Source organism: Berkeleyomyces rouxiae (genome assembly GCF_048999995.1).
Source record: "Berkeleyomyces rouxiae strain 22BRR77 chromosome Unknown BrBRR77_ptg000009l, whole genome shotgun sequence".
In the NCBI taxonomy this organism is placed as follows: Eukaryota; Fungi; Ascomycota; class Sordariomycetes; order Microascales; family Ceratocystidaceae; genus Berkeleyomyces; species Berkeleyomyces rouxiae.
The window spans coordinates 1085912-1111144 of NW_027396499.1; the positions used below are offsets into that span (position 1 = coordinate 1085912).

General features: G+C 51.5%; 9 protein-coding genes across 9 annotated transcripts; 6 read left to right on the forward strand and 3 right to left on the reverse strand.

Moving 5' to 3' along the window:
• Window positions 1-19: 19 nt before the first annotated feature.
• BROUX77_006890 (uncharacterized protein) lies at window positions 20-1516 on the reverse strand (the record flags this gene model as incomplete). The annotated part of the gene is made up of 2 exons (XM_073751924.1): window positions 20-859; window positions 926-1516. 2 exons carry the CDS (start codon window positions 1514-1516, stop codon window positions 20-22), a joined length of 1431 nt encoding a protein of 476 aa, XP_073603037.1.
• Window positions 1517-2135: 619 nt separating this feature from the next.
• Window positions 2136-3719, reverse strand: BROUX77_006891 (uncharacterized protein; the record flags this gene model as incomplete). The annotated part of the gene is made up of 1 exon (XM_073751925.1): window positions 2136-3719. The coding sequence occupies one exon, from the start codon at window positions 3717-3719 to the stop codon at window positions 2136-2138; it is 1584 nt and encodes a 527-aa protein (XP_073603038.1).
• Window positions 3720-4878: 1159 nt separating this feature from the next.
• BROUX77_006892 (uncharacterized protein) lies at window positions 4879-5091 on the forward strand (the record flags this gene model as incomplete). Its single annotated transcript, XM_073751926.1, has 1 exon — window positions 4879-5091. The coding sequence occupies one exon, from the start codon at window positions 4879-4881 to the stop codon at window positions 5089-5091; it is 213 nt and encodes a 70-aa protein (XP_073603039.1).
• Window positions 5092-5456: 365 nt separating this feature from the next.
• On the forward strand, window positions 5457-7151 carry BROUX77_006893 (uncharacterized protein; the record flags this gene model as incomplete). The annotated part of the gene is made up of 1 exon (XM_073751927.1): window positions 5457-7151. The coding sequence occupies one exon, from the start codon at window positions 5457-5459 to the stop codon at window positions 7149-7151; it is 1695 nt and encodes a 564-aa protein (XP_073603040.1).
• Window positions 7152-9990: 2839 nt separating this feature from the next.
• BROUX77_006894 (uncharacterized protein) lies at window positions 9991-11377 on the forward strand (the record flags this gene model as incomplete). Its single annotated transcript, XM_073751928.1, has 3 exons — window positions 9991-10039; window positions 10100-10938; window positions 10994-11377. 3 exons carry the CDS (start codon window positions 9991-9993, stop codon window positions 11375-11377), a joined length of 1272 nt encoding a protein of 423 aa, XP_073603041.1.
• Window positions 11378-11763: 386 nt separating this feature from the next.
• Window positions 11764-12695, reverse strand: BROUX77_006895 (uncharacterized protein; the record flags this gene model as incomplete). The annotated part of the gene is made up of 4 exons (XM_073751929.1): window positions 11764-11891; window positions 11960-12044; window positions 12113-12466; window positions 12663-12695. The coding sequence occupies 4 exons, from the start codon at window positions 12693-12695 to the stop codon at window positions 11764-11766; spliced, it is 600 nt and encodes a 199-aa protein (XP_073603042.1).
• Window positions 12696-13179: 484 nt separating this feature from the next.
• BROUX77_006896 (uncharacterized protein) lies at window positions 13180-13839 on the forward strand (the record flags this gene model as incomplete). The annotated part of the gene is made up of 3 exons (XM_073751932.1): window positions 13180-13285; window positions 13354-13475; window positions 13546-13839. The coding sequence occupies 3 exons, from the start codon at window positions 13180-13182 to the stop codon at window positions 13837-13839; spliced, it is 522 nt and encodes a 173-aa protein (XP_073603043.1).
• A 1935-nt stretch (window positions 13840-15774) lies between these two features.
• On the forward strand, window positions 15775-18668 carry BROUX77_006897 (uncharacterized protein; the record flags this gene model as incomplete). Its single annotated transcript, XM_073751933.1, has 6 exons — window positions 15775-15837; window positions 16126-16289; window positions 16496-16552; window positions 16621-16741; window positions 16821-17286; window positions 17884-18668. The coding sequence occupies 6 exons, from the start codon at window positions 15775-15777 to the stop codon at window positions 18666-18668; spliced, it is 1656 nt and encodes a 551-aa protein (XP_073603044.1).
• Window positions 18669-19334: 666 nt separating this feature from the next.
• BROUX77_006898 (uncharacterized protein) lies at window positions 19335-20529 on the forward strand (the record flags this gene model as incomplete). The annotated part of the gene is made up of 3 exons (XM_073751934.1): window positions 19335-19425; window positions 19496-19593; window positions 19711-20529. 3 exons carry the CDS (start codon window positions 19335-19337, stop codon window positions 20527-20529), a joined length of 1008 nt encoding a protein of 335 aa, XP_073603045.1.
• Window positions 20530-25233: the final 4704 nt, after the last annotated feature.

The window sequence follows — 25233 nt, forward strand, 5'->3', positions numbered from 1 at the left end:
AGCAATTGCTACATCTCCTTCATGTCGCCGCGCTCTCGCGGTCTTCGCTTGTGCGCATGCGCTTAGAAGCCGATCCGTCCCCATCGTCGGAAACGCTATTTTTCCGCTTCAGCTGCGACGGGGTCGGCGAGACAGGCGTCGCAGTGCCCCGAGGCGCGGTTCCTGACAGCAGCATAGGGTCATTGGCAGGCTGCTGACGATTCTTTTGGACAGTAGTGTCTAGTATAGCGGGCGTCTCGCTCCCGTTGGTGCCCACAGGCGTGCTCGCGGGTGAGAAGCGCGGCAGGGCCTCGCCGGTACGACGGGTGCTGTTGAGCACAAAGCTGGGCGACGAGACGCTGGGGATCTGCTTGCGCAGCGGGTTCTCTTCGTAGAACTGGCACAGGACACGAATAGCTAGTGCGCAGTGGGCTTCGTCACTCCGCAGGAAAACCCACCATGGCTGGCCATCGACGTCATCAAGCTGTTGCTGTGTATGGATGCTGGCAAAGAAGATGGCGCCAATGGCGACGTCGCGTGCGGACAGGAGCAGCGGCAGGTTGGTAAGACAGGCATCGTTGCAGAAGGCCCAAGCGGCCTGGCGCAAAGTTCTGTTCTGGTAGATATTGAGGCGAAGCATGATGTCACGCAGATGCTCGTATGGGTTCTCGATCATGAGGTCAAAAGTCAGCGCCTCCAACATCATTTCCTCGTACATGAGAATGCTGTCACGCCAACGCCAATAGTCTTTGCTCTGTTCATCGATAATAAGACGTGGGTTCTTCTGGCCGACTTTGGCAACAGCAATAATTATATCCTTTGTTTTTCGGCATATTTCCTCGGTCTTGTTTGCTAGAAAAAGAGCGGTTGCGGCGATATTCTTTCTTGATGTTAGTTATCACAGTTGTCTTCAGTAGCTGGCGAGAGACAATACAGGAGAACTCACGTAATGATGTACACCCATCTTCTGTTCTACTAGGCTGTATCTCATGTAGAATCTGTGAAAGAAAGTACCTGCCACCCAAAGCGTCATCTGGGGCAGCTCCAAAAGACCGCCGGCTTGGTAAATGAAGTTGACACCCTTGGCGCGCCGTAGCCTTTCTTCCGCCGGGCTAATGCCGTCTATGACTGAGGGTGTGCTGAGAACCTCCTCTTCCCGGAAGCGCCACTGCTGCATGGGCGCAGGAGACGGTGCGGGCTTGGAAGGCGCGGCGGTTGGTGGCGGTGCAGGATAGGCGACTGTTGGGGGGCGTTGAGGTAGCAATGTGTGCTGAGGGAGGGAATGTGTCGGAGCGGGTTCTTGTGGTTTGTTCTGTTGGTTCAAGGGCGTAGATTGCTCAACATCTCCAGTGTGTCCCATATCAGGAGACCGCAGGACGTAGGCGTCGCCGGTTGTGCTTTCTAAGTTATCTGGTTTTGTGGGCGACTGGGGGGAGCTCGGGGCCGCAGGCGGAACAGCCGTGTCGCCGTTAGAAGTCGAGACTCCGGGGGCGTTGTAGTTCTCACGAGGAGGGCGATACTGCTCGACGGTCGTCATATTTTGGGGGGGTGGGGGGGGGACTAGTGATGCGGCTGGTCTCGTTGGAGATTGATGTTTGTGAATTATCCAAGACGATTCCAGTGCTCATTCGCCGTCGTTCAAGTCGACCAACACTGGCAATGGTGGCGAGCCCAAAACAGCGAAAGGGTTCATGTAGTTGACAATATTTCAACAGACGAATTTATGTGGCTATCGCGCAAAGGTCGAGCACGTCGAGATCGCAACTCCCTCACGAAATCACACACACAAAGCGCAGAGTATCAAGAAAAAAAAGAGTTGAGACGGTTGGTCAGTCGAGGCAGTCGGTCGGTCGAGACAATCGGTCGTTCGGTCGGTCAATCAGCTGTCATATGCAGCTACAAGCGAGAAGGAGGACGAGGACTTGAAAGGAAAACAAAATCAAAGCATGCGCATCGCTGGTGTTCCCTGTATGCAGGCAAAAAGCTACATAGTGCTTAGTCATCGATACGTATGTTATTAATAAGCGAGAAAAACATGCTCCAGATTGGCCATATGGGCGGGCTCCGGTGAGCCATGGACTATGCCTAGCAACGGCGTCAATCTGTGCATACAGTAAAGTTCATTATATTTTCCATATCCATGCATTCTCTTGGTATCAAATCCCCTCCCCATCGTTGCGACCCCAAAGCTTGATTGTCCGGTCGTGGCCGCCGCTGATGATCCACTTTGAATCCTGGCTGATGTCCACACTGCCGACAGGGCCAGTGTGTCCGTTGAGTGTTTGCACGGGGGACCAATCATCTGCAGAGAAGATCTTGATGGTGCGGTCGTAGCCGCTGGATACAAAAAAGGTTCCGGATTTCTTTGGCTGGTGCGCGCCCTTCTCGTCGACTCCGGGTGTCGTAGTCCCCAGCAGCGGATCGTCCAAGCCCTTGTACCAGCGCAAATCAGATACGGCGCTTGTGTGCGCACCAATAGCTCCAGTCTGCTGCACCTTGCGAATGTCCCAACACTTGATCCAGCCATCAGCCGAGCCAGAGAGCACACGATGTCCGTCAGAGCCCCAATCCAGCGCGTGGATAGGCTTGATGTGACCGTCAAGAATCATAACGGTGCGCCCAGATCGCAAATCCCAGATACGACCCAAGCTATCGAGTCCACCACTAGCAATGAGTGATCCATCACCGTTAAAGCTCACGGCGTATACGCCCCGAGAGTGGCCTTCTTGTAGCAGAAGCTCTGTAGTGGTCTCCGCGTCCCACAATCTCCAAGTGCAGTCATCCGACGCCGATGCTACAAACCGTCCCGAGGGGTGAAATTCGACGCGGCATACACGAGCGCTGTGGCCTTGCAGTGAAATCTTGGGCGTGTCCTGTGTCAACGACCAGAGATTCACGTGGCCCTCGGCACCGCCAGTAGCAAGACTGATTGAATCTGAATGAGAATCATTCCAAGAACATGTAGACCCGGGACGCCAGGCCATGCCAGAAATCTTGCCACTGTGGCCTCGCAATGAGAGTTTCTCGTTCAAGTTCGGCATGTCGTAGATTTTGACCTGTCCACCCCAGTTTCCCACTGCCACTGCTTCTCCACCGGGTGCTATCCGCGTCATACTGACATGTCTATCACCCGCAGTCTGAGAACCCTGTAATTCGAAGCCGGCTAGTTTCTCTTTGACTTCTTTGCGGAATTTTATATGTGACCGTAATGGAATGGTAGATTCGTCTTTTTGAAAGGCGGTGCGCTTTGCGGTTCGTGGAAGCGAGTACTTGGTGATGTCGATCCGAGCCTGTAAAAGCTCCGGGGTTCCACGCGTGTAAAACTCTTCCTCTGCCTCATCCGAGTTCGACCCGTCGTCTGCGTCGCCCATTTCAGTGTCTTGCACCTCGCCGTCGGCTGGTGTACCAGTCGCACCAGAGCGCTCGAGTTCTTGCGTCATCAACTCGCGCAAACGCTCGCGACGATCATAGAGACCCTCTCCGAACAGTGTGATGGGCTCGCCGTACTCTCGGAGCTTTGCTCTGACTCGTGTGTCATCGGTCGGTACGGCGATTGTCTTGGCCAGCCGTTTCCGCTCCATTTGTGAGAGAATGGCGGACGCCTTGTCGGTGCCCATGGCACCACCAGAAGCATTCATGTTGTACTCGTAATCCATGGGCACATCCTCAAGGGCAATCCCTTTGTCTATGGCGGGCTTCTCGTCGACATCTTCGACAAACGCTCGGCGTGAAGGGTGCATGGTTTGAATTGGCACGGGTGAGTGGGCGGTGTATTCGAGTGATTCTTTTGGTTTTGGATTTGAGAATCTATCTTCAAACAGGCCAGTTGCCAAAAACGTCGAGACTAAACAGTACTGCAAGGCCGAGCGAAGCTCTAAGTTGTCTCGAACAAGTGGTTAGGCAACTATGCGCAGCCTTGCCCTGCGATCACCATGCAAGGCTGCAGATGTCAATTTTTGGAGCATTGGGCAGAATCCCGATCATGTTTACCCGACTATCTACCGATGGGAGGAAGGCGGTGAGAATCCTAACCGAACGTCACTCGGTCTACATGAAAGCAACGACATGTGCTTGCAGCCAGGTTAGACGATGGTTTTCTCGCCAAAGAAGACTCCATAGTTGTTGAGAATCTCGGAGATGCCAATCCAGCTGGGGCACTGGGTTGGGCACATCGTGACGTCGGCATGACCGAAAAGCAAAGAAAAGGGGCGAACGACGATGCACAGAGCCAGCCATGAGGCTTTCAGCACATATATCTATGTATATATATCGGCGTTTCAAAAATGCCAAGAGGAATACATCTATTGGTCTGAAACATTTACATTTGCCTTTGGTGTCTATTCTTCCAGCAGGGGCTTCAGGACACGCGGTTTGCTTTGCTGCATCGAGAACAATGCCGATTTCTGACAATGGAACGCTCTCTGCAGGCGACAGGCCGCGAAATCCTGGCCTGGGAGAAAAAATAAAAGCATATTTCGAGTGGTTCCTATTTTTTGGCTGGCGACAGCTACTGATCAGCCGAGCTTTGATTGGCCATAAAACAGAGCTCCCCCTTTTATTCGCACCCACACGTGCCAAAGTCCAGCACCGAGCCACTAAACGGCGTGCCAATCACAGCGCGTCTCATGAAGTGCGACCTAGCAGCGGGAAGCCCCACAATTTACCATTTTAGGGTTTATTGCTTGGTTGACTGGCTTGTAGCTAGGTACCTTTTGCCCTATTTTTGCTTCAGGCTTTTTTTTTTTTCTTTTTAACGCTTTTTTCTTCGTTTTCCCTTCCTTTCAACATCCTTTGTTATTGTTCTCCTAACCAACTATCTGCTTCTCTACCCAGAGCAGCCTCGTCTACATACTTCGCCATCATCTCATCTTTGATATCTCGCATCCTGCCCACCAGACTATGCTTTGTGCCGACCATTACCACATTACCTCGTCTCGTTCTCTTTCTGCCGCTGGTCTGTATCTCGCTGCCGACTGCCGCCGCTGCTCCTGTGCTTCATCCTGCAAACCCCCGATGCTGAGCCTGCGCGACCGCTCGTCTCTCACTCATCTCCGCCCTTCCGTTGTTGTGCGCGCCGACGCATATCGTCGCCGTGGTGGTCTTTCGGCGTGAATCCGCCCGGTGCTTCTAGCGACAGGCTCTTTGCGCTCGTCTGTCTCGCATTGTCCACGCGCTAAGCTTTATCGCTGCTGTTGCCGTCGTCACGCTGAGACGGAAAAGTGGCCGATAGAACTGCCTGTTTATGATCCGCCCTAGCAGCCATCTCCTAGTCCCCAGCCCTTGATTTCCTTCTACCATCTACACGATACACTCGTTCCTAATTTCCATGGTTGCTCTGGTCTCTCCACCCTAAGAAACCCTTCCCTCCCCCCTCTTCAGGATTTCCACTCTTTTATTAGAGTTTTCCCTGCGCAACCCTCGCCAGGTTCCACACTGTCAAATTTCAAGTCCTATTTTGAGCCCAGTCTCTCCACAAAATGCAAGGCCCAGATCCTGCTCTTTGCACTGTCCGGGGCTTTCAGATGACCCCGATGACATCAGCCGACGAAGACTCCGATGCTGGCCCACGCACCCGCACTACTTCCGCTGTTGGAACTGTGACCAATAATGACCGCACTATGCCGTCGGCCAAACCCAAGTCCAAGGGGAAAAAAAAGTCCAAGAAGAACATCATCAACGACATTGTGAGCGCCAACTGCAGCCCAAGCTTGCGCCCTGTTGCGTCGCCCTCCATGTCAGGGATCTCCCTTCTCCGTAACAACTTGGACATCGACAATCTCAGTCTGGGTAGCCGGACCCCCTTGGATGCGTCATCCCGTACCAGTACCATGACCATGCGTCGCATGCCCAGCTACCAAGGCAGGGGGGCATTCACCCCCAACCTTGGCTTGCAGAGTGCCGAAATGAGCCGTACAAACAGTCGTGACGGCCCTCCCAGTGACGGCAGTGTTATCTCAGATGCCGGTTCTACCAGCTACGAGATCCAGCTGGAACATCAGTTCGTAAATGATGATATGCCCGAAAGCCATCCCACCATTGACCCTACTGGCAAGAAAATCGTTGACCGCAAGGTTTGCGCAAGTGATTTCGAAACTCTGAGATGCCTTGGCAAAGGAGCTTATGGGACTGTAGTTCTAGTCAAACAGAAGTCAACTGGTCGCCTTTTTGCGCAAAAGCAATTCAAAAAGGCATCTCTTGTTGTGCACAAGAAGCTTGTGGAACAGACCAAAACCGAGCGACAGATCCTAGAGTCAGTTAGCCGTCACCCCTTCGTTGTCAAACTGTTTTACGCCTTCCAAGACCTGGACAAGCTGTATCTCATACTCGAGTATGGGCAGGGTGGAGAACTGTTCCACCACCTCAAGACAGAGCGCATGTTCTCCGAGGAGGTAGCTGCCTTTTACATGGCCGAGATGATTCTGGCCATCTCGCATCTCCACTCGCATATGGGTGTTGTGTACCGTGATCTCAAGCCCGAAAACTGCCTTCTCGATGCTGATGGTCACCTTTTGCTGACCGACTTTGGTCTCTCCAAAGTATCGGTTGACCAAGATGACGTGTGCAACTCCATATTGGGAACTGTTGAATACATGGCTCCTGAAGTTGTCTTGGGAAAAAAGTACGGCAAAGCCGTAGATTGGTGGTCGTTGGGCACTCTTGGATATGACTTGATGACAGGCTCGCCGCCCTTCCGTGGCAGCAACAATGCCAAAATCCAGGAAAACATTGTCAAGCAGAAGCTCCAGCTTCCTTATTACCTGAGCGCTGACGCAAAGGACTTACTCACTAGACTGTTGAGGCGAGATCCCACCAAGCGCCTGGGAGCCAACATGCCACGTGATCTCATCACGATCAAAAAGCACCGGTTCTTCCGCAAGATTGACTGGAAGCTACTTGAGGCCCGTGAGCTTGAGCCGCCCATTCAGCCCCTCATCACTGATCCAGAGCTAGCCGAGAATTTTTCTGTCGAGTTTACCGACCTGGCGCTCAGCCCCCGTGGATCCTATGCCGATGGATGCGATTTTGGGACGAGTGTACCCGAGGCGTCGGCTAGAGGTGTCGACATTGGGGCGAGTAGCCGCGCCTCTTTTGACGATACCTTTCATGGTTTCAGCTTTGTCGCCCCGAGCAGCTTGCTGGAAAACGAGCGCTTTATTGCCCTAGGCAGTTAGTACTAGATAGCTCAGGGCATTGGTATATAGAACAGAACGGAGTTGATCGCAAATGTGATCTGGCCGGTTTAGGTATCAAAGAATCATTAAAAGATGGGCGATTAGACAATTTATCATTTTATTTCTGTGGGTTTGGAGTTTGGGTTCGGCGGGTTTCATTGTTTTGCACAAAGTGGCTGTGGACTTACGGGGAGAACTAAACCAGAAGAGCAAGGTTCAGTGCACCCAGTTGTCTGTTCTCATCTTTGTGTGTTTATAGCATATTTCTGATAGAGTTTGTTCTCTTCTCCTTTCTTTTCTCGAGTCTGCCGCTGTCGGGTAGAGCGAGAACAAGGTGCCAAAGTGCCCTTGAGGGAGCCGTCGATAATTAATAGACATCAACTTTGCACAGATGTGTAATTTGGCATCCATGAGATGAACTAATCCAAATATTTCAAAACAAACAAAAGAACCTGCGTGAGAAGTGTAGTAATGGTAGAAAGGAATGGTGTCAAAGCGGAGGGAGCTGTCTATTGAGACGAAGACATCCAAAAATTTCACAACCCCGATCTGGACCCAAGCAGTACCAGTTACCAGATCTCTTAAAAGACGAATTCAAATGCCAAGTCAAAGAAGAAAAGTGTGGCGGCAACTACTCTTTTCGTCCGCTTGTCGAGGGTCGAGGTTCACAGGCCGAGTCCTCTGCTCCACAATTAATTATGGGTCTGTGCGCCCAAACATGTGGGGAGAGGCAGTCTTGACTTTTAACCTCCCTCCTACTTTTTTAGTCTTAGGATTTTTTATTACCCTGTTTTTTTCTCCTTTCTCCTTTCGATCGTTTCGTTTCTTTCCTCCTTTCTCCCGACTTGCATCGTATGTGCCTGTCAGTTTTTTCTTTCTGTCCCAGTTTCTTCTGGCTCTGTGAAAAACGAGTGTGCAGCAAGGTGCATGCCTTCCCGTCCCTCGACGTAAACACATGACGCGGCCTTAGTCTTGTCTTGGGCGGCCCTGCATGTGAGAAGATTGCGCAAGGGTTCCAGTTTGCGTGTACATTTTTTGCTGTCACTTTTCAATACTTTTGGTTAACTACCATTTTGAACAGACTTTTTGTTAGGGTCTCATGTAACCGCAGTTGTGCATTGACAGGAGTTTCCAGACGCCATGTTTAGTCTGTTATTTGTGTAAGTATGGGGAAGAAGGAACTACTAGTTATTTATGCTTGTCCATAAGTCTCTAAGCATTGGTCATTTTTGCAAATCTTCAATGGGGCTTGGAAGTTATGCATTTGGATATGGCGGCTTGGCATGTTGACACCGGTGGATAGATCGATGGGAAGTGAAGGTTGGGAAACTGTCGCCCCCATGAAACACCGCTAGACATCGCATAGAAACAGAGAGTACTATGTTGGGCTACTTGGTATACATGTCTATCTCTGTTGAGCTTTGGCCAAGAACCCTTTAGGCTATGATACTTGTTTGGGCTAGGTCTTGTCCATTTGTATCGGCGATTTCAGATTGGGAGGGGGAGAGAACGAGCATGGGAGCTTGTGCAAGTCAGCCGGAGTAGTACAAGTGTGTATGTTGTAACTATGTTGCACTGAAGATCGGTAACCTTTTCCGAACAAGCAAGTGTACCTAGGTATACATACTAAGTGCCCTTCCCTCGGTGGCAGCGATCCAATTAGGAGAAGGGGATTTTCAAGAACTGATATCTGCGCTTTGAATATGGACCTCCTCACTCACAGTTCCTAGGTGGCGAGGTACTTCAAAGTCTGGCAACACGTAACTAGGCGTATGCAGTATCGGAATTGTGGAGGAAGAACCAAGACGGTGAAGGCAAAATGGGTGTCAAGTGTCTCGTAAAGTGGGAGATGGCGTGGCGGGCTCACAAGCCTAAACTCTGGCACAGCCGAAGATGGCCCCTGTTTGCCTTATCTAGATTAAGAATGTAGGAATGGAGCACCTTGTTGCTAAGCCGCAGCCCACATGCTTGCAACGCAGCAACTGCCGCGCGCGCACTGGAACTCTTTGCCTTTGTTGCTTTGCTGACCTCGCTTCGCTTGTTTGGTGTAGTTAATGGTATGGATCTTATTCCTTCTCCTGCTTCCTCTTCTGCAGCTTACAACGTATTCTCGTTGTTTGCTCAGCCCCTCATCCTGCTTTCTCTGATCTTCATACGTACACATCTAGGCTATGCACGTCTTGGCTCAAAGGTTTTTTTGTTTACTGATAGTTAATTCCCTTTCCTCATACTAATTCTAATTCGCCTTGGGCAAATTAAGCTTCCGAGTTGTATGTGGGCCATGTGCAAGTAACGAACTACGTATAATTGTACACACATGTTCACGAAATATGCTGTGTTTAGCCCTTTTTTCTCCAGCCCAGCCTCCCCTGGCAGACTGCTCCATAGCTCAAGGCCTTGTCAAAATAGCTACGAAACTCAAGATGCTCATGCTCGCCAATGAGAGGCCGTGTATTTGAGTAGTACGGGCATACGTGCTCTTGGCAATATTTACCCTTTCCAACGTTGTTACCTCTATATACTGGTAGTTGGTCTTGGAAGCCAAGACGATACACGTAATCCGGACCTTAGCATAAGAGGCGGTATTTTGAAAGCGAATTGGGTTTGTAATTTACACTACTCAATATCAGCCTGCCGGAACAGGACGGAGGAGGCATGACAAGTTCACGACATACTATAAGTATCCGAGGGATCTCGCTACCTAGTAACGGTTCCCTCTTCTTTCCCCCAGAATCTCGCTTCTCAACCACTTCTATCATCTTTAATCTTCCCTTCCGACTCACCTCTTTCTCACACCAAGTTCTTGTTGGTTCTGTCAATTTCATATTTACACATCAAGATGAGAGTCGTCTCACCCTCTTCACTGGCTATGGCGGCCTACCTTTTATGTAAGCTCATCACCAACCCTAAATGCACTTATATAATCTAACCCTTCACTTTCACACCAGCTCCCGCGTCTGCGGCTCTCTCCAGCAGATGCTTCGACTCGAACGGCTTCTGCGTGCAAGTCGGTGTGCCCCAGGCAACCATCTCAAGCAACTCTGGTAACCTCTACATTCAAATGCAGGCCAGCACCGGCTACTCGTGGGTGTCAGTCGGCCAGGGTTCCGGCATGGCTGGCGCCAACATGTTCGTCATGTACACTGATGGAACTGGCAACGTGACTGTCAGCACCCGCTATGCCTCGGGTGAGGTCACGCCTGATGTGCACAGCGACTCCAGAATAACCCTTCTCGAGGGTTCGGGTGTTGCCAACGATGTTATGACTGCCAACTTTGTCTGCGAGAATTGTGACAGCTGGAACGGCGGCTCCATGAGCCTGGGTGCCTCAGACACGCAGTGGATCTCGGCGTGGAGGAGCGGTGCCGCGCTCAACTCGGATAGCACTTCTGCCTCGATCACCATCCATGACGGGACGGACGAGTTCGAGGTTGACCTCTCTGCTGCTTCCATTGCTTCCGACTCCAACCCCTTTGTCTCCACTGCTGCCTCTACAACCGGCTCTAACAGCGGCTCTAACAGCGGCTCTAGCAACGGCACTAGCAACAGCGTTGTGTCTGTCTCTGCCGGAGCCAGTGGTGGCGGCGGTAGCAGGGACAACAAGAACCTGCTCAAGATTCACGGCTGGATCATGGCCTCTATGTTCGTAATGCTGTACCCCATTGGAACCGTTGTCATGCCCGCTCTGCATCAATGGGCTATCCACGGTGCCATTCAGGTTCTCGCCATGATTGGCATGTGGGTTGGCTATGGCTACGGCCATGCTGCCGCTAACAAGGTCGATACTGTAAGTTTAAGTCCCATCTCTTATCTTCCGGCTCTGCGACTAACATATTCTCCAGCTCTTCGACGACTGCCATCAGTTGATTGGTGTTGTGGTCTGTGCTGGTCTCAGCATTCAGCCCATCACCGGCTACCTGCATCACCGCTACTTTGTCGCGCACAAGAGCCGTGGTGCCATCAGCTACGGCCACATCTGGTACGGCAGACTGCTCCTGGGTCTTGGTATTGTGAACGGTGGCTTGGGTCTGTCCAGCACCGACGCCAAGACGAAGGCTGTCGTCGCCTATTCTGTGCTGGCTGGCGTTTGGGTTGCCACGTTCGCTGTGGTCAGCTCTATCAACGACTATAAGAAGGACAAGATGAGAATGCACGCGCAGCCGGAAAAGAACATCCACATGAACAACTACCAGTCTATGGGATCCGACGAGGAGCGGCGCATTTAAGCATATTCATTCATCATATTTTTCGTTTCATACATAGATAAAGCCACTAGAGGCGCGCTGTAGCATTTTCTTTTTTAGTTTCACATGCACATATATAAATCAGGCAATTTTTAGCATATCCTCACACGCAAATCCGATACCTCACCAGTCCTGATCCAACCTGAATTGCATAACTTGAGAGCGCATATTGTGGTATCGGAGGAACAAAAGTACATGTGTCCGTTGAAGAGATGATAAACAGTAAGCCAAACGCCAGCCTTCCCGAGCAACAAAAATAACACAGCGTTGAAACCATACGGAACTGAGAAAAAACAAGCACCAAATTCAAGAAAATATTGTCCCTTCTCTTCCCGACATGTGATCGTGGTAGTCGTCGTTTGTTTCGATCATCGTCTCGATGAGGGATCGAATCTGGGAGGAGCACCTCCAGTGAAGCCCGGAGGCGCACCGGGGAAAGGAGGCGCACCAGGGAAATTGGGAGGAGCGGGGAACCCAACAGGGAATCCGGGGGGAGCTATGTACAGATCGTCCGTTAGCTTGAGGCCCAAATATAGAAGATTGGGCGCCATTGAAAACACTTACCACCACGGCCAGCAAAGCCAGGAGCTCCAGGGAATGAGGGGAAACCAGGAGGAGGAGCAGCGCCACCAACGCCGGGGGCGGGACCCTATAGAGGTTAGCAAAGTTAGATATTAGTAGCAGTTGGGGGGTATCCCTCTAGGATATGCAACATACAGCCAGGGTAGGCGGAGCCATGGGGGCACCACGGCCAGCAGGTCTGGCAACACCAGGCCCAGCGGCCAGAGTCGTGGCCAGGCCCGTCGAGGCCTTTCCTAGGCGCGCACTAGCATCTGCGGGTGGTGGCGATTCGACCGAGAGCGAGATGATCTGGGCGCCTCTCAAGATAATCAGGCCAAGCGTGCGCTTCTCTTCGGTCTCGACGGTGTTGCTGGCGCCCTCGTTCTTGCGCTTGTAGCGACGGAACTCCTCCGTGTCAGCGAGGACAAGGTTCATGTGCTTGTCAAATGCGAGCATCTGTCCCGTCATCTGACGGCCGTCGTTGAGCGTCACGCGCATGCGCCAGTTGATCTAAGAGCAGAACGACACAAAGATGCGGTCAGTCATAGGCATTCAGTAGCGTCAGGTGCACGGGCTGGCGGAGCTGCCTCGAATGCCAAAAGAGGGTTGAACATACATAACCGGCCTGTAGATTTCGTTAGTAAGAGCACAAGTCATCGATCCTCAGAGCGGACAGCTGTCAAGGTGGAGGGGAGCTGTGACGTACCATCTTGCCCTGCTTGTTCATAGAGGCTGACATGTTGGGCGGCGGCTAAGGGGCAATTAAGAGCTGGTGGTGCTTTCAAAAGAGTGTCCGAGTAGTATCGTAGCTTCTATCAGCAAAACTGGCGGTGGTTTCGCTGGGTCTGATCACAATATAGGGTCGATGGGCAGCAATAGTGCGACAGCTATCGTGAGTGCTACTTCAAGATTTTCGGTCAAGGCTGAGCGAAAGGCTGAGAAGGCTGCCAGGCTGGCAAGACCGGGTCCACAAAATAGCTGTTAATTAACCTACTTTTCCAGCGCCCCAATTGATCCCGGTTTTTTTTATCTTGTATCGATAAGTCTGATAAGCACTGCTACGCCACGCACAAGCGGGAGGGTTTTTGTGCCCTCCCCGCTTTTTTTCAAAAATTCAACGTGAACAACTTTGATTTTAATTTCATTGATAGCAATATTCCGTCCTCTAACAACCAACCCATCTCATATCGACAACCTCGCCGTGCGATACCAATACCGTCAAAATGTCTGCTGAGAAGTCCTCCAACCCCATGCGGGATCTTAAGATCCAGAAGCTGGTTCTGAACATCTCCGTCGGTGAATCTGGTGACAGACTGACCCGTGCCGCCAGTATGTCCATCTTCGTCTTTTGACACTTGTTTAAGCTCCAAATTGCACATCACTAACCAATTCAACAGAGGTGCTTGAGCAGCTGTCTGGTCAGACTCCCGTCTACTCCAAGGCCCGCTACACCGTCCGTACCTTCGGTATCCGCCGTAACGAAAAGATCTCCGTCCACGTCACCGTCCGTGGCCCCAAGGTACGAGTTACAACATATCTAACGCAGCATCGTTTTCAGACCCCAAGATATTAACAACTATATTATATAGGCCGAGGAGATCATCGAGCGTGGCCTGAAGGTCAAGGAGTACGAGCTCCGCAAGCGCAACTTCTCCGAGACTGGCAACTTCGGCTTCGGTATCAGCGAGCACATCGATTTGGGTATCAAGTACGATCCCTCCATCGGTATCTACGGCATGGACTTCTACTGCTGCATGACCCGCCCTGGTGAGCGTGTCTCCCGCCGTCGCCGTGCCACTGGCCGCATCGGTGCCAGCCACCGCATCAAGCGTGAGGAGACCGTCAAGTGGTTCAAGTCTCGCTTCGACGGCATTGTCCGGTAAATGTACCACAGTCTTGCCATCAAAGCAACAAACTTGTCAAAAACAAAAGAATATCAAAAAAGCAACCACTTCTTTCTTTCAAAATCATCTCACATGTGACCTCGGACGTCGAGTCTCCTGCTGACCAGACGCACCCGAGTGTCTCGCAGGCGCTGGGAGAAGGGTAACACAGCACACAAGCAGAACACATTTTGTTCGGGGAACACGGTTGGGAGTTATTGGGAGCATATTGGTCTGTATTTTATAGCCGTTTATGGCGGTGACAATCCATCCTCGATCTCCTCTGAAGTCGAGCTTCGGCCTATAAGACCGACCGGCGTTCCTTGCCGGCTTGTAACACTGTGATCTGAATTACTCTTTTCCACGCAAACTTAGGCTTGTGGGAGAACCTGGCGCATGTGAATTGAATGTTTGTTTGTTCATAGGCAATGTTGAAACAATGACGACTGGCATCATTCTCGTGGTATGAGACTTCTCTTTAGCATTCAACTTGGAAGCTTAATGAGCTTGCCAGATGGTTTGTGCCGCCTGTACAATGTACGGGGTCTGTTATCCAACTACCACTCTGGACAGACTTCCGAATCAAGCCTCATAAGAACCCGGATAGGCTATTCAGGCCAAAAGAAAATGGAGGAAATATCCATGCGGTGTCATACAAGCTTCAAGTCCAAAGACATAGATGCATTTGATCCTATGGCTCTTGATACATGTCGATGTCCACTTTGGTGAACTGGTTTTGTGTAACCCTAGGACAGTTGACTGTCAGGTACATGCCGAGAGAATTTGTATGCTATTAGAGTGAGCAAAACAAACACCTTGCAAAGAGGCCAACGTTCTTAGTTATGCAATTGTTACATATAAGTCGTCTGCCACGTTCACAATTCTTGCTGATGTTGTAACAAGTTGCCGATTTCAAACATGACTAACACTTATCCGGGGTGATGTTTGGTTTCACAACCAATATTCATTAGGGTCCAATATTCACTCAAGATAATCAGGGTTTACATCCGACCCCACAACATCCGCAGTTAAAGCCTAAGAATTAGGGCAGCAGTGTCCCGCATTCAATGGAAGAGGAGACGGGTGATGGAAAAAGACATGCATGCCCAGCCAGCTCTTGGAAACAATGGGCTCACGGGGAAATGCTGGACCAATGCGCAAATATGGACTGCTCCATAGCGAGTTCATTGGAGCAACCGGCCGGTCCAGAGGAGACGGATCTGGCTTCCTGCAAGGTGCAAGTTAGTTTCTTGGGAGATCCACGTTGGTTGCTATGTAGCCCCCAAAAAAAAAAAAAAGAGTTGACGCCTAAAATTACAGGCGTCCGGCCAGACAGAGCCCTGAAAGGCCCAATTCCCGAAATACTCCGCGTAGTGGGCTTGGGTTAGGAAAATCTTCGAAAGTAGAGCTGCTTGCCGTGCTCGCTGGAGCCCACAGCACGACGATGGCTGTGGATGAGAGGATCAAAATATGGGAATATGCTGGAGAGAGCTCCAATAGATAGTTCCAGGACCTGGCGAGCTGGAATTCGTAGATTCCAGCGTTCAATGGCTGATCGTTGGATAGCGGCTGCTGTAGTTGGGTGGCCGAGCACGGCGCCCGTTCTTGGTGTGTGTACTATAATGGACGGTGGGCCACAACAAAGCCAGGTGAGCGCGAAAAAAAAACAGCCCTTGCCAGCTGGTAGCCTCCCCCCAAACGCTGGCTGACTAAGAAAAACGAAAATTGGGACAGGGCTGTGATTGGCGGATAGGCATAGCTCCGGGTCCACCCGTCGTTTCTCGTCTTTCTTGCCCACTGGCCTCTTGCAAAAAAGTCCGCTTTTGCACTCATCCCCCAAGCCAGCCATCACCATCCGCATCTCCCCTCTTCCTCAGTTGCACCCGGCTGCAATTGATTCTTTTGCTGTGATCAGCTACCCTTAAAATCTTTAATATGTTCCGGACCGCCCTTCGCCAGTCGTCGCGGGCCCTCTCTGCCGCCGGCAGAGTTGCGGCTGTAAGTCTTATTTTACTCAACTCAAGCCCACCACGTTTTGCCTAGTCCAAGGTTCCAGTGCTCCGATCGCCACGATGGCCAATTCCATCAATGCTAGACTTGCGTCACCCAATGCCATCCCCGGTGGGCTCGGAAAGCTCAATTGAGACACCACACTTTGCAATTGATCGATGACCGAGCCCGCCGAGCCCGGCCTAACGGCCATGCGAACCCGTCGTCTACACAAGCATACCTTCACGCCTTTTGTCGGCTCGGCTAACCGTAATATTTTTCTTCACCTTTGAATAGGCCCGTAGCGCCGCCCCCGCCACCTTCAACGCTTCTTCTATCCAGGCCCGTACCTATGCCGACAAGGCCTCCCCCACCGAGGTCTCCTCCATCCTTGAGCAGAGAATCCGTGGTGTCCAGGAGGAGGCCGGTCTCGCCGAGACTGGCCGCGTTCTGTCTGTTGGGTATGTTGCTAAGCCAATTCGAGTCCCCGACCGTCATAAACCCAGGACCGTATTTGGCATGACCGGAACCTCTTCACCCAGTTGCCGACGACAACCAAAGACCAGCAAATTCACTCACCTCTCCCGAATTCAACCGACTTTATGTGCCCAATTTTCCGAGACAACCCATTTCCATGATCAATTTGCTGACCACCGGCATTCAATAGTGATGGTATCGCTCGTGTCCACGGTATGGCCAACGTTCAGGCTGAGGAGCTTGTTGAGTAAGTTATTATCCTCTTGTCTGCGACTTACATGGCTGTGTTCAAAGAGGAATTCTAACGCAGAATAGGTTTGCCTCCGGTGTCAAGGGTATGTGCATGAACCTCGAGGCCGGCCAGGTCGGTGTTGTGCTTTTCGGTTCCGACCGTCTGGTCAAGGAGGGTGAGGTCGTCAAGCGTACCGGTCAGATTGTGAGTATTAATTCACGCCTTATAAGTTCAAGTTAAAATTTGACGCCTTTACCAATTACTAACTTGCCCAACTATTTAGGTCGATGTCCCCGTCGGTATGGAGATGCTGGGTCGTGTCGTCGATGCCCTTGGTAACCCCATTGACGGCAAGGGTCCCATCAAGACCACCGAGAGACGCCGTGCTCAGCTGAAGGCCCCCGGTATTCTGCCCCGTGAGTCCGTTCGCGAGCCCGTTCAGACCGGTCTGAAGTCGGTCGACGCCATGGTCCCCATTGGCCGTGGTCAGCGTGAGCTGATTATCGGTGACCGTCAGACCGGTAAGACTGCCGTCGCTCTGGACGCCATGCTGAACCAGAAGCGTTGGAACAACGGTACCGATGAGAGCAAGAAGCTGTACTGTGTCTACGTCGCCGTTGGTCAGAAGCGTTCCACCGTCGCCCAGCTGGTCAAGACCCTGGAGGAGGCCGACGCCATGAAGTACTCCATCGTTGTTGCCGCCACTGCCTCGGAGGCTGCTCCCCTGCAGTATCTGGCTCCCTTCACTGGTAAGAATATACCCTTTCCTTTCCTCAACTTGATCTACCGGGTTGCCCCATTTGCGCCTGAACACATTCTGGCAATCAGAACATCAAAAACGAAGCTACTGCAAGTGCTTAGCAATTACATTCCCATCGCCATTATGGAGTTTTATCTTGTCTCTACTCCTTTCTCCGCTGCCCAATTGGCCTTAAAAGGTCATGTCCCGGCTTTGATTCATCTAGTTGGATGGATAATTTTGCCTCAGTCGTCTCTTACGATCAAAAGCCATGGAGTGCCCTTCGTATTACAGGAGCCCGATTGAAACATCGGAAATCAAGGCTGGTCTGTGTGGCCTCAAAACTGCCCCAGAGAAGAAAATGCGCGAGGTCTACGATATCACCCTGAAGTTAGCTTATCCCTTCGAAGAGGCGTCTCACCAGTGCGGTCAACGCCGAACAGGAGTAGCAAAAACCTATTCCCGAATCCTTTTTTTTTTTGGCGAGGAGAACACCTTACAACATCCCTCGACTATCTGCCCTGACTTTATCTCTACTCATTTCCCAAACTTGATCTTGACGATCACTACCAATAATCAGGTTATAACTAACAACAATAAACACTAGGTGCTGCTCTGGGTGAGGCTTTCCGTGACTCTGGCAAGCACTCTCTGCTGATCTTCGACGATCTGTCGAAGCAGGCTGTTGCTTACCGCCAGATGTCTCTGCTGCTGCGTCGTCCCCCTGGTCGTGAGGCCTACCCCGGTGACGTTTTCTACCTGCACTCTCGTCTGCTGGAGCGTGCTGCCAAGATGAACAGAAAGCTTGGTGGTGGTTCCATGACTGCCCTGCCCATCATTGAGACTCAGGGTGGTGACGTGTCTGCCTACATTCCCACCAACGTCATTTCCATTACCGATGGCCAGATCTTCCTGGAGTCTGAGCTGTTCTACAAGGGTATCCGTCCCGCCATCAACGTCGGTCTGTCCGTGTCCCGTGTCGGTTCCGCTGCCCAGGTCAAGGCCATGAAGCAGGTCGCTGGTTCGCTGAAGCTTTTCCTGGCCCAGTACCGTGAGGTTGCTGCTTTCGCCCAGTTCGGTTCCGATCTGGATGCTGCCACCAAGCAGACCCTGGCCCGTGGTGAGCGTCTTACTGAGCTGCTGAAGCAGAAGCAGTACTCTCCCATGGCCGTCAACGAGATGGTTCCTCTGATCTACGCCGGTGTCAACGGCTTCCTGGACACTGTCCCCGTCAGCAAGATCCTGCAGTGGGAGGCTGACTTCCTGGCTCACCTCAAGTCCAACGAGGCTGAGCTTCTGGCTGCCATTGAGAAGGATGGTGCTCTGAGCAAGGACCTTGAGGCCAAGCTGAAGGCTGCTGTCCAGTCCTTCACCAAGAGCTTCCTGGCTTAAGCGGGTTTCGCAATGACCAAGATTTAATAAAGGAAAGAAACCAAGAGTGGGTCTTGTTTGTACATCATCACATTGTTCCTTGTTTTCTTCTCTTGACTTTACTCTCTGGGGTCCTTGGGGACGCTGTGGCTTTCCTTGTTCTGTCTGCTGGAAATTGTTTACTTGTTTATCTCGACACGCCATTCACCACCTTAACCTCTCTGTCACTACTATGACCTCTTTGTTTTGTTGATAACAAGGACATGTATCAAAAAGAAATCAAAAGAGGCTCTCGGAGTGCTGCTGTTTGTTTTACTGTCTACCATATATTTGGTTTCTTCCTCAAGAGTATTTCCTTCGTCATGTGTCTTGTGTGTACAAGTCGTGTATGTGCCAGTATGTGATGTATGTATGTACCTTGTCACAATGTTATTTAGGGAGGGTACATCTGGTGCTGACGCAACTGAGCTTGCAAGAGGCACCAAAAATATTGGAACAAGTCGTCACCCTTTGCTGAGATGTGTTATGGCCCGATGCTGACGACTTGACCCCACTCAAGCTCTTATTGAGAGCTAACCTCAACGTCACTCTGCTCACCACACCATCCAAGCTCAGTATTTAAAGCCCATGTGTCTAGACCTTGATATTTCCATTTCATCAGCGACCTCCCACAGCACTCTGTCTGCAATGCAGGACTCGGAAATGTCGCCTGCCACGAAAGAAGCTCTCGCCAAGGCGCGGCGCATGATCCCGCCACTGCTACCAAGCTTCCATAAAGGTTACTCTAGAGACTTTATTTATTTCCTCATGACATCACACAAACACTCTGCTGACTTACATTTAACTAGGCATGCTTGGGCGTGTGGCAGTTATCGGCGGTAGCGAAAACTACACCGGCGCGCCGTACTTTTCGGCAATGGCTAGTGCCAGACTCGGGTGTGACATGGTAAATAGCTTCTGTCCATGAGGCCGGTGTGGGCCGTACATACAAACGGATATTTCCACATGTGCACGTATGACTGTACGAATTCCAGCACACTCTGCTAACACTGGTAACCGCTAGTCACATGTAATTTGCACTCCCGGTGCTGCAGCCGTCATCAAGACCTACTCACCCAACCTGATGGTCCATCCACTTATGTACGAGAGCACGCCTGCTGAATCCCATTCCAAGCCGTCAGCCGAATCCATTGCCAAGCCCATCATCGAACTCTTCCCACGCCTACATGTTCTGGTTCTTGGGCCCGGCCTAGGCCGTGACCCTGTTATGCAGGCAACAGTGAGCCACGTGATCCGCGCAGCACGCGAGAAAAGCCTGCCGATGGTACTAGACGCCGATGCATTGCTCGCAGTCTCTGCCAACCCGGCTCTCGTGCGCGGCTACAAGCAGGCAGTCCTGACGCCAAACGTGCGCGAATTCGACAGGCTATGTGCCGATCTCGAGGTGTCTGGTGACGGGCGTGAGCCGTCGGTGGAGGACCTGACACACGCGCTTGGCGGCCCCGTGATTATGCGCAAGGGCGCAGCTGATGAGGTGTGCGCGCTGGGGCGAGCGACGGTGCGCGTCGAGGCGCGGGGCGGCACGAAGCGCAGCGGCGGGCAGGGCGATACGCTAACGGGCACGATTGCGACGATGCTGGCGTGGCGCCATGCGTATATGAAGGAGCTGTGGAAGGAGGACGCCAGCGTGGGGGCTCGCATGGAGCCCAGGGAAATGATGCTGGCTGCGGCTGTGGCCGGTTGTGTAATCACGAGAGAGTGCTCGCGCAGAGCGTTTGCGAAAAAGGGCCGCAGCTTGCAGGCGAGTGACTTGACGGAGGAGGTACATGCGGCATTCCTGACGGTGTTCCCGGGGGTTGATGATGCGGTAGAGAGCCAGTAAGGAGGCCAACGCCGAAGGGGGGGGGGGGGAGGGAAGTCAAGACCGCCAGGGGCCAGGCACGGAAGAGACTGAAATAAAAGGAAAGTACCAGGGCCCGTACAAACGCATCGAGAGAGATGCAAGCCAACGGGGTTTTCTGGTCTACTGTGGCGATCGGCAAAACGCCCGCTTGTGTCGTCTTGGTCGGCTCCCTGAGGATCACCATAACAGCTGCCTTTGTTTATGTGAAAGATGGGCAGGCCATTGCCCATCCTCCCGGGCCTTCCCCAGCTGTGATCTGAGACGAAGAGCAGGCGAAAGCCATAGAGGCCGCGACGAGTGTGAAGGGGTGGGGGGCGAGAGGGTTCTTTGCTTCTCTGCTTGTTCCGGTGGCGCTTCGGGGAGCGCAGCAAAGGAAGACTTCTAATTTGCTAGATGACGGCGATGAAGCGAGTGCCGGGAATTGGGGCATTTTGAAAGGGCGTCTTTTGGTCTCTCCTCTATTGCTCTGGAACAGATGTAAACAAGGAGTCCCCTAGAAGTGTTTCTTTTGGTATAATGATAATTGTAGTGTTGTTTTCTCGCTGCTGTCAATCATCATCTTGGCTATTCACGACTCATGGTAGGGGATCCTTGGGTAAGACATAGACTGAGGGTTGCATCTTAGGGTTCTCAATGTCACTATGCAAGTATTCACAAAATCTCAAGTTCCATATGGAAAGCGTATGCATGCATAGAACAACTACGAACCAGCATCCAACAACTGGAACAAGAAGGAAAAGACGGGCGCCGGAGTTAACGAGGCATGCGTGGCGCATTCCATTAGCTTCTCTCGCTTTGCTCGGAGAAATATAGCAAAGGAAAGGGAAAGAAAGAAAAAGAAAGCGTATATTGGCTTGCGGCAGGAGACGAGCCGGCTTTCCAGTATGGATGCGGGCATATGTAGAAAGCATCACGTTCTAAGTTTGTCCCAGGCGGGATATATTCAGCATGCACGCGAGAGGATATGCTGGGGCGGACTCTCGTTTCCTTGGTTCCAATGCTTTCGACGCTATATCTGCCAAGGTAGTGTTCGATGGAGAGGCAGCCCTTGCGTTGAGTTGTGTAAGAGGTCTGTAATATATTGGCTCGTGATTCCTTTTTTTTTTTTTTTTTTTTGATATCTTGAGACAGCTCCCTCTTGGGCGTGCGCGTGGTGCTTTGTCGGCCGCGGCACGGCATCCCTTGCCTCGCTGTCTCGCGCGTGAGCAGATGGCTCCCTTGCAGAGGAGGAGTATGATATACAGACAGTACTCGCAGATGCATGTATGCAAGTGTGCGACGCCGTGCAGGCTGCGGGTTATCGTCGCTGGCGCAGTCTACCCGGGCCGCATGTAGAATCCCTGGGTAACATGCTGTTGCTACGATGTGCACGCATACGGCTACATGTACACGTGCAAGAAACACCGCGGGCCGGATAGCCCAAGGCAGATATCACGTCGGTAAAGGGATCGCTAGCGTTGGAAGTCAAGGGATTAAGCTTAGCAGCCACCACAGACGCAAGACACAGCCGTAGGCGGGCGCCTGTGGGCTTTTATTTTTTGCCTAGCACCATTCTGTGTTTGGCCGTGGACCATGCTAGAGCTTGGAGCTATGGGCTACGCGTGACTCAGCTACCCAGACTAACTCTTGCGGCGGATGGAGCTGTGAAGAAAGGCGGGCGCAACTTTGTGGGTACATACTTGTAGTGTAAGTAGTAGCGGTGCAACTGCGGCTACTAGTAGACCGATTGCGATCGTGGGTCTGGCTATCCGCCCGGTGATTGTCGGGCTAGTGTTGCATTGGCCTCAGCGGCCTGTCGCCATGGAGCCTGGCTTTCCGCTCAGCAGTTCCCTTTTTTTTCTCCGACTGAGTGACGGGCGTGTACAAGTATCAGCCTACTCTGGTTCCGCGAGGTTGCACTCAGTGGGACGGCTGGACATATTATCGTGGTGGATCTGTTTGTAAACTTGACATGTCGTGGCAAGGGAGGGAACAGGAGAGCCTGTAACCCTTGAGGGTATATCACATATAACTACACACACATGTACAGGTACTTTTTGATGATTATTAGTGACAGGTCGTTGTTGTTTCGATAGATTTTGCATACTTCATGACGGCACCATGCAAAAAGAAAGCACTGCGTCATGGCATGCGCCGGGCCACGCACGCGGCATCCCGGAACCGTATTTCCTGCGCCGATGGGGGCCCAGACATTGTGTGTTTGTTTCTGCCGGGTCCCAAGCACGTTATATGTTCCACGCCCACATCGCCGCAGTCTGCCTATTCCTGCATCTGCAGTACTAGACAGAGCAGTCAGACCAGCCAGTGCCACTGTTTTTGTGGTTTCTGACATCCTCCCCTTGCGTCACTCCCTTTGGCGATGGAGCCTCCCTTTTCTCATGATAGACCCCCGACGTGTCACATAGGGCGTGTGGAGAGGTTGAGACGAGGTATAACTATCGTCTGCACAAAAAAGGTAAAAGACAAAAGAAACCCCTCCCAAACATAAGAAGAAAAAAAGGAAAATGCCTCGTACCATGTTGGGTTATATTTCTTCTTGCTTCCCTCGTAGTCTCACAATCATGATTCATCGCCAGAATGAACCGAGGTAAGGTAGGTGCAAGACCTGAGACGAGAAGACAAGAAACAACACAGGATCTCGGCTGTTGACGAGAGAACCCAAGACGCAGTTTTGTAAGGGTACCGGTCCCTAGGGTTCTCTGGCCTGACCTTGTCTTTCTTCATTTCACATTATCTGACAGCCTCAGTGTCTTCGGAGGCCAGAACATCGTATGTAAGTGGCCGTTGTGCGGGATTGGACGTCTGAGAGGAGCCCCTCATGTCAGGCATGAGAAGAACAACAGCCCAAAGTGCCATTGTAACAAAACTCTAGCGTGAATGGGCTCATATTGTGACAGTGACAGTGATAGGTGACAGTGGCCCAAGGCCTCGACCGCAAAAAAAAACCAGTTTGTCCATCTTTTTGTTTTGATCCCGAGTCTCGCTCAATCCTAGGTCGGCAGCTATTGAGCTTTTGTTTTTTTTTCGGCGGGTAAAGAGCCGACTGTCCTTGGGAGAAGCCCTGAGGAGGTAAGAGAATTGGGGCTAGAACACCGTTGATGGGGAGGAAACGGTGATTAGTTATCGTGTAAGTATGTACATACGTGCATACATATGTGCCAACTAGTTACTGTATTTGTATATAAGTAACTAGATAGAAGGCTCGAAGGCGTTTATTGCGGAGAAGAAGGCGGTTTCCAATTCAGCTCGTACAAGCCTCGCCAGAATCTACCCTTCTCCTTCTTCCTGCTTCTTCTCTGCTTCCAAGGCAGGCCTCAAGGGATCATGGTCTTCTCAAGTCCATGTTCTGTCGGGGCCTGGATGACAACGGACCCCTCCCCGGTCGTCGGCGAAGTAGGAGGGTTGGAAGGCGCAGTGCACACAATAGGTAACTGCTTCTTGGACTCGTAGTTGACAGGCTTGTTCTTTCCTTGTCTATTTTCTTTGTCAAGAAAGCGGACTCGGGGCCGAGTCACCTCCTTCCAAATGTGAACAGATCTCAGTCACATAGACGGGTAGTTGTTTCCTATTCTAATTTCTTGTATCACTTTGATGGCAACATGTGATTGGTTGCTTGTTTTCCTTTTACAACTATGATATTATGGTGGGCTGATTTCTCCGGACATAAACTTGACCAAATAACTCCATTGTGCATGTTATTGTGCACAAAAAGACGTAAGATGTCAATGCTAGTGGCCTGACGTCTTGTCCCGGCAGTCCTAGGCCAAAGGCATTCATCTAGAAAGTGAAGCGTCTGGCAATCAGAGGGATTCGCGCAGATAACCTCAATCTCCTTCCGACTTTGGATTTTTCCCCTGGCCCTGGCCACCCCTACCAAATACTCGTCGACGGATTGATAATGACCCTGTCCTCAAAGCGAGCGAGAGAACCGGAATATGCCTTCCTGAAAACAGGATCTTCCCCTCCGCCGGCCGTTGTTCCCCAAGCGGACTTGTTCTGACAGAGTTATTTTGTCTTTGTCCTAGCCCTGCCCTACACCTGTTTGCTGTCTTCCCTTTGGCTTGGGACTGACAAGGGGAGCAAAAAAAAGAGAAGATGGAGTTTGAATGCCCTATACAGACGAGCAGTTCAAGCAGCGCTTTGGTTTCAGCTGAAGAGAGAAGAAGAAAAAAAAGCCCCGAGGCCAAATACCGAAACAGAGGCGGCGAGACGACAGAGTGAAAAGGCTTTCAGCTCACCACTTGCCTGGCGGTCATACATTGGCAAAGAGAGAGAGAGAGAGCAACGACATCTCGGGCGTCTTTATGCAGGCCCGCGTGCACAACTTGTCGGTGTTCCTTTGGCTTCTCTGTCTTCTGCCACCCGCCGCTGCCGCTGATTCTCCTGAGCATGCATTTAATCAATTTCCATTTCACCCAGCTCACGTTATTTAATCCCGCCGTCTGCTGTTTCTTGTACTCAGGCTAATTGCTTGTCTGCTTGCACTCTTGTTGAACTGCAGATCATCACTAGGTCACTTTCGCAGAGCCCGCCGATCACATACTGGAAGAGGCCTAATCCATATATCGTTGGGCTCTCCCCCCTACCCCCATTAAAGCATGAATGCTATGTATTGAAAGAAAAAAGTTGTGCGAAAGGCTTCTCCTATTTCTTTCATCCCCTGTTGCTTGTATGCTCTTCTTT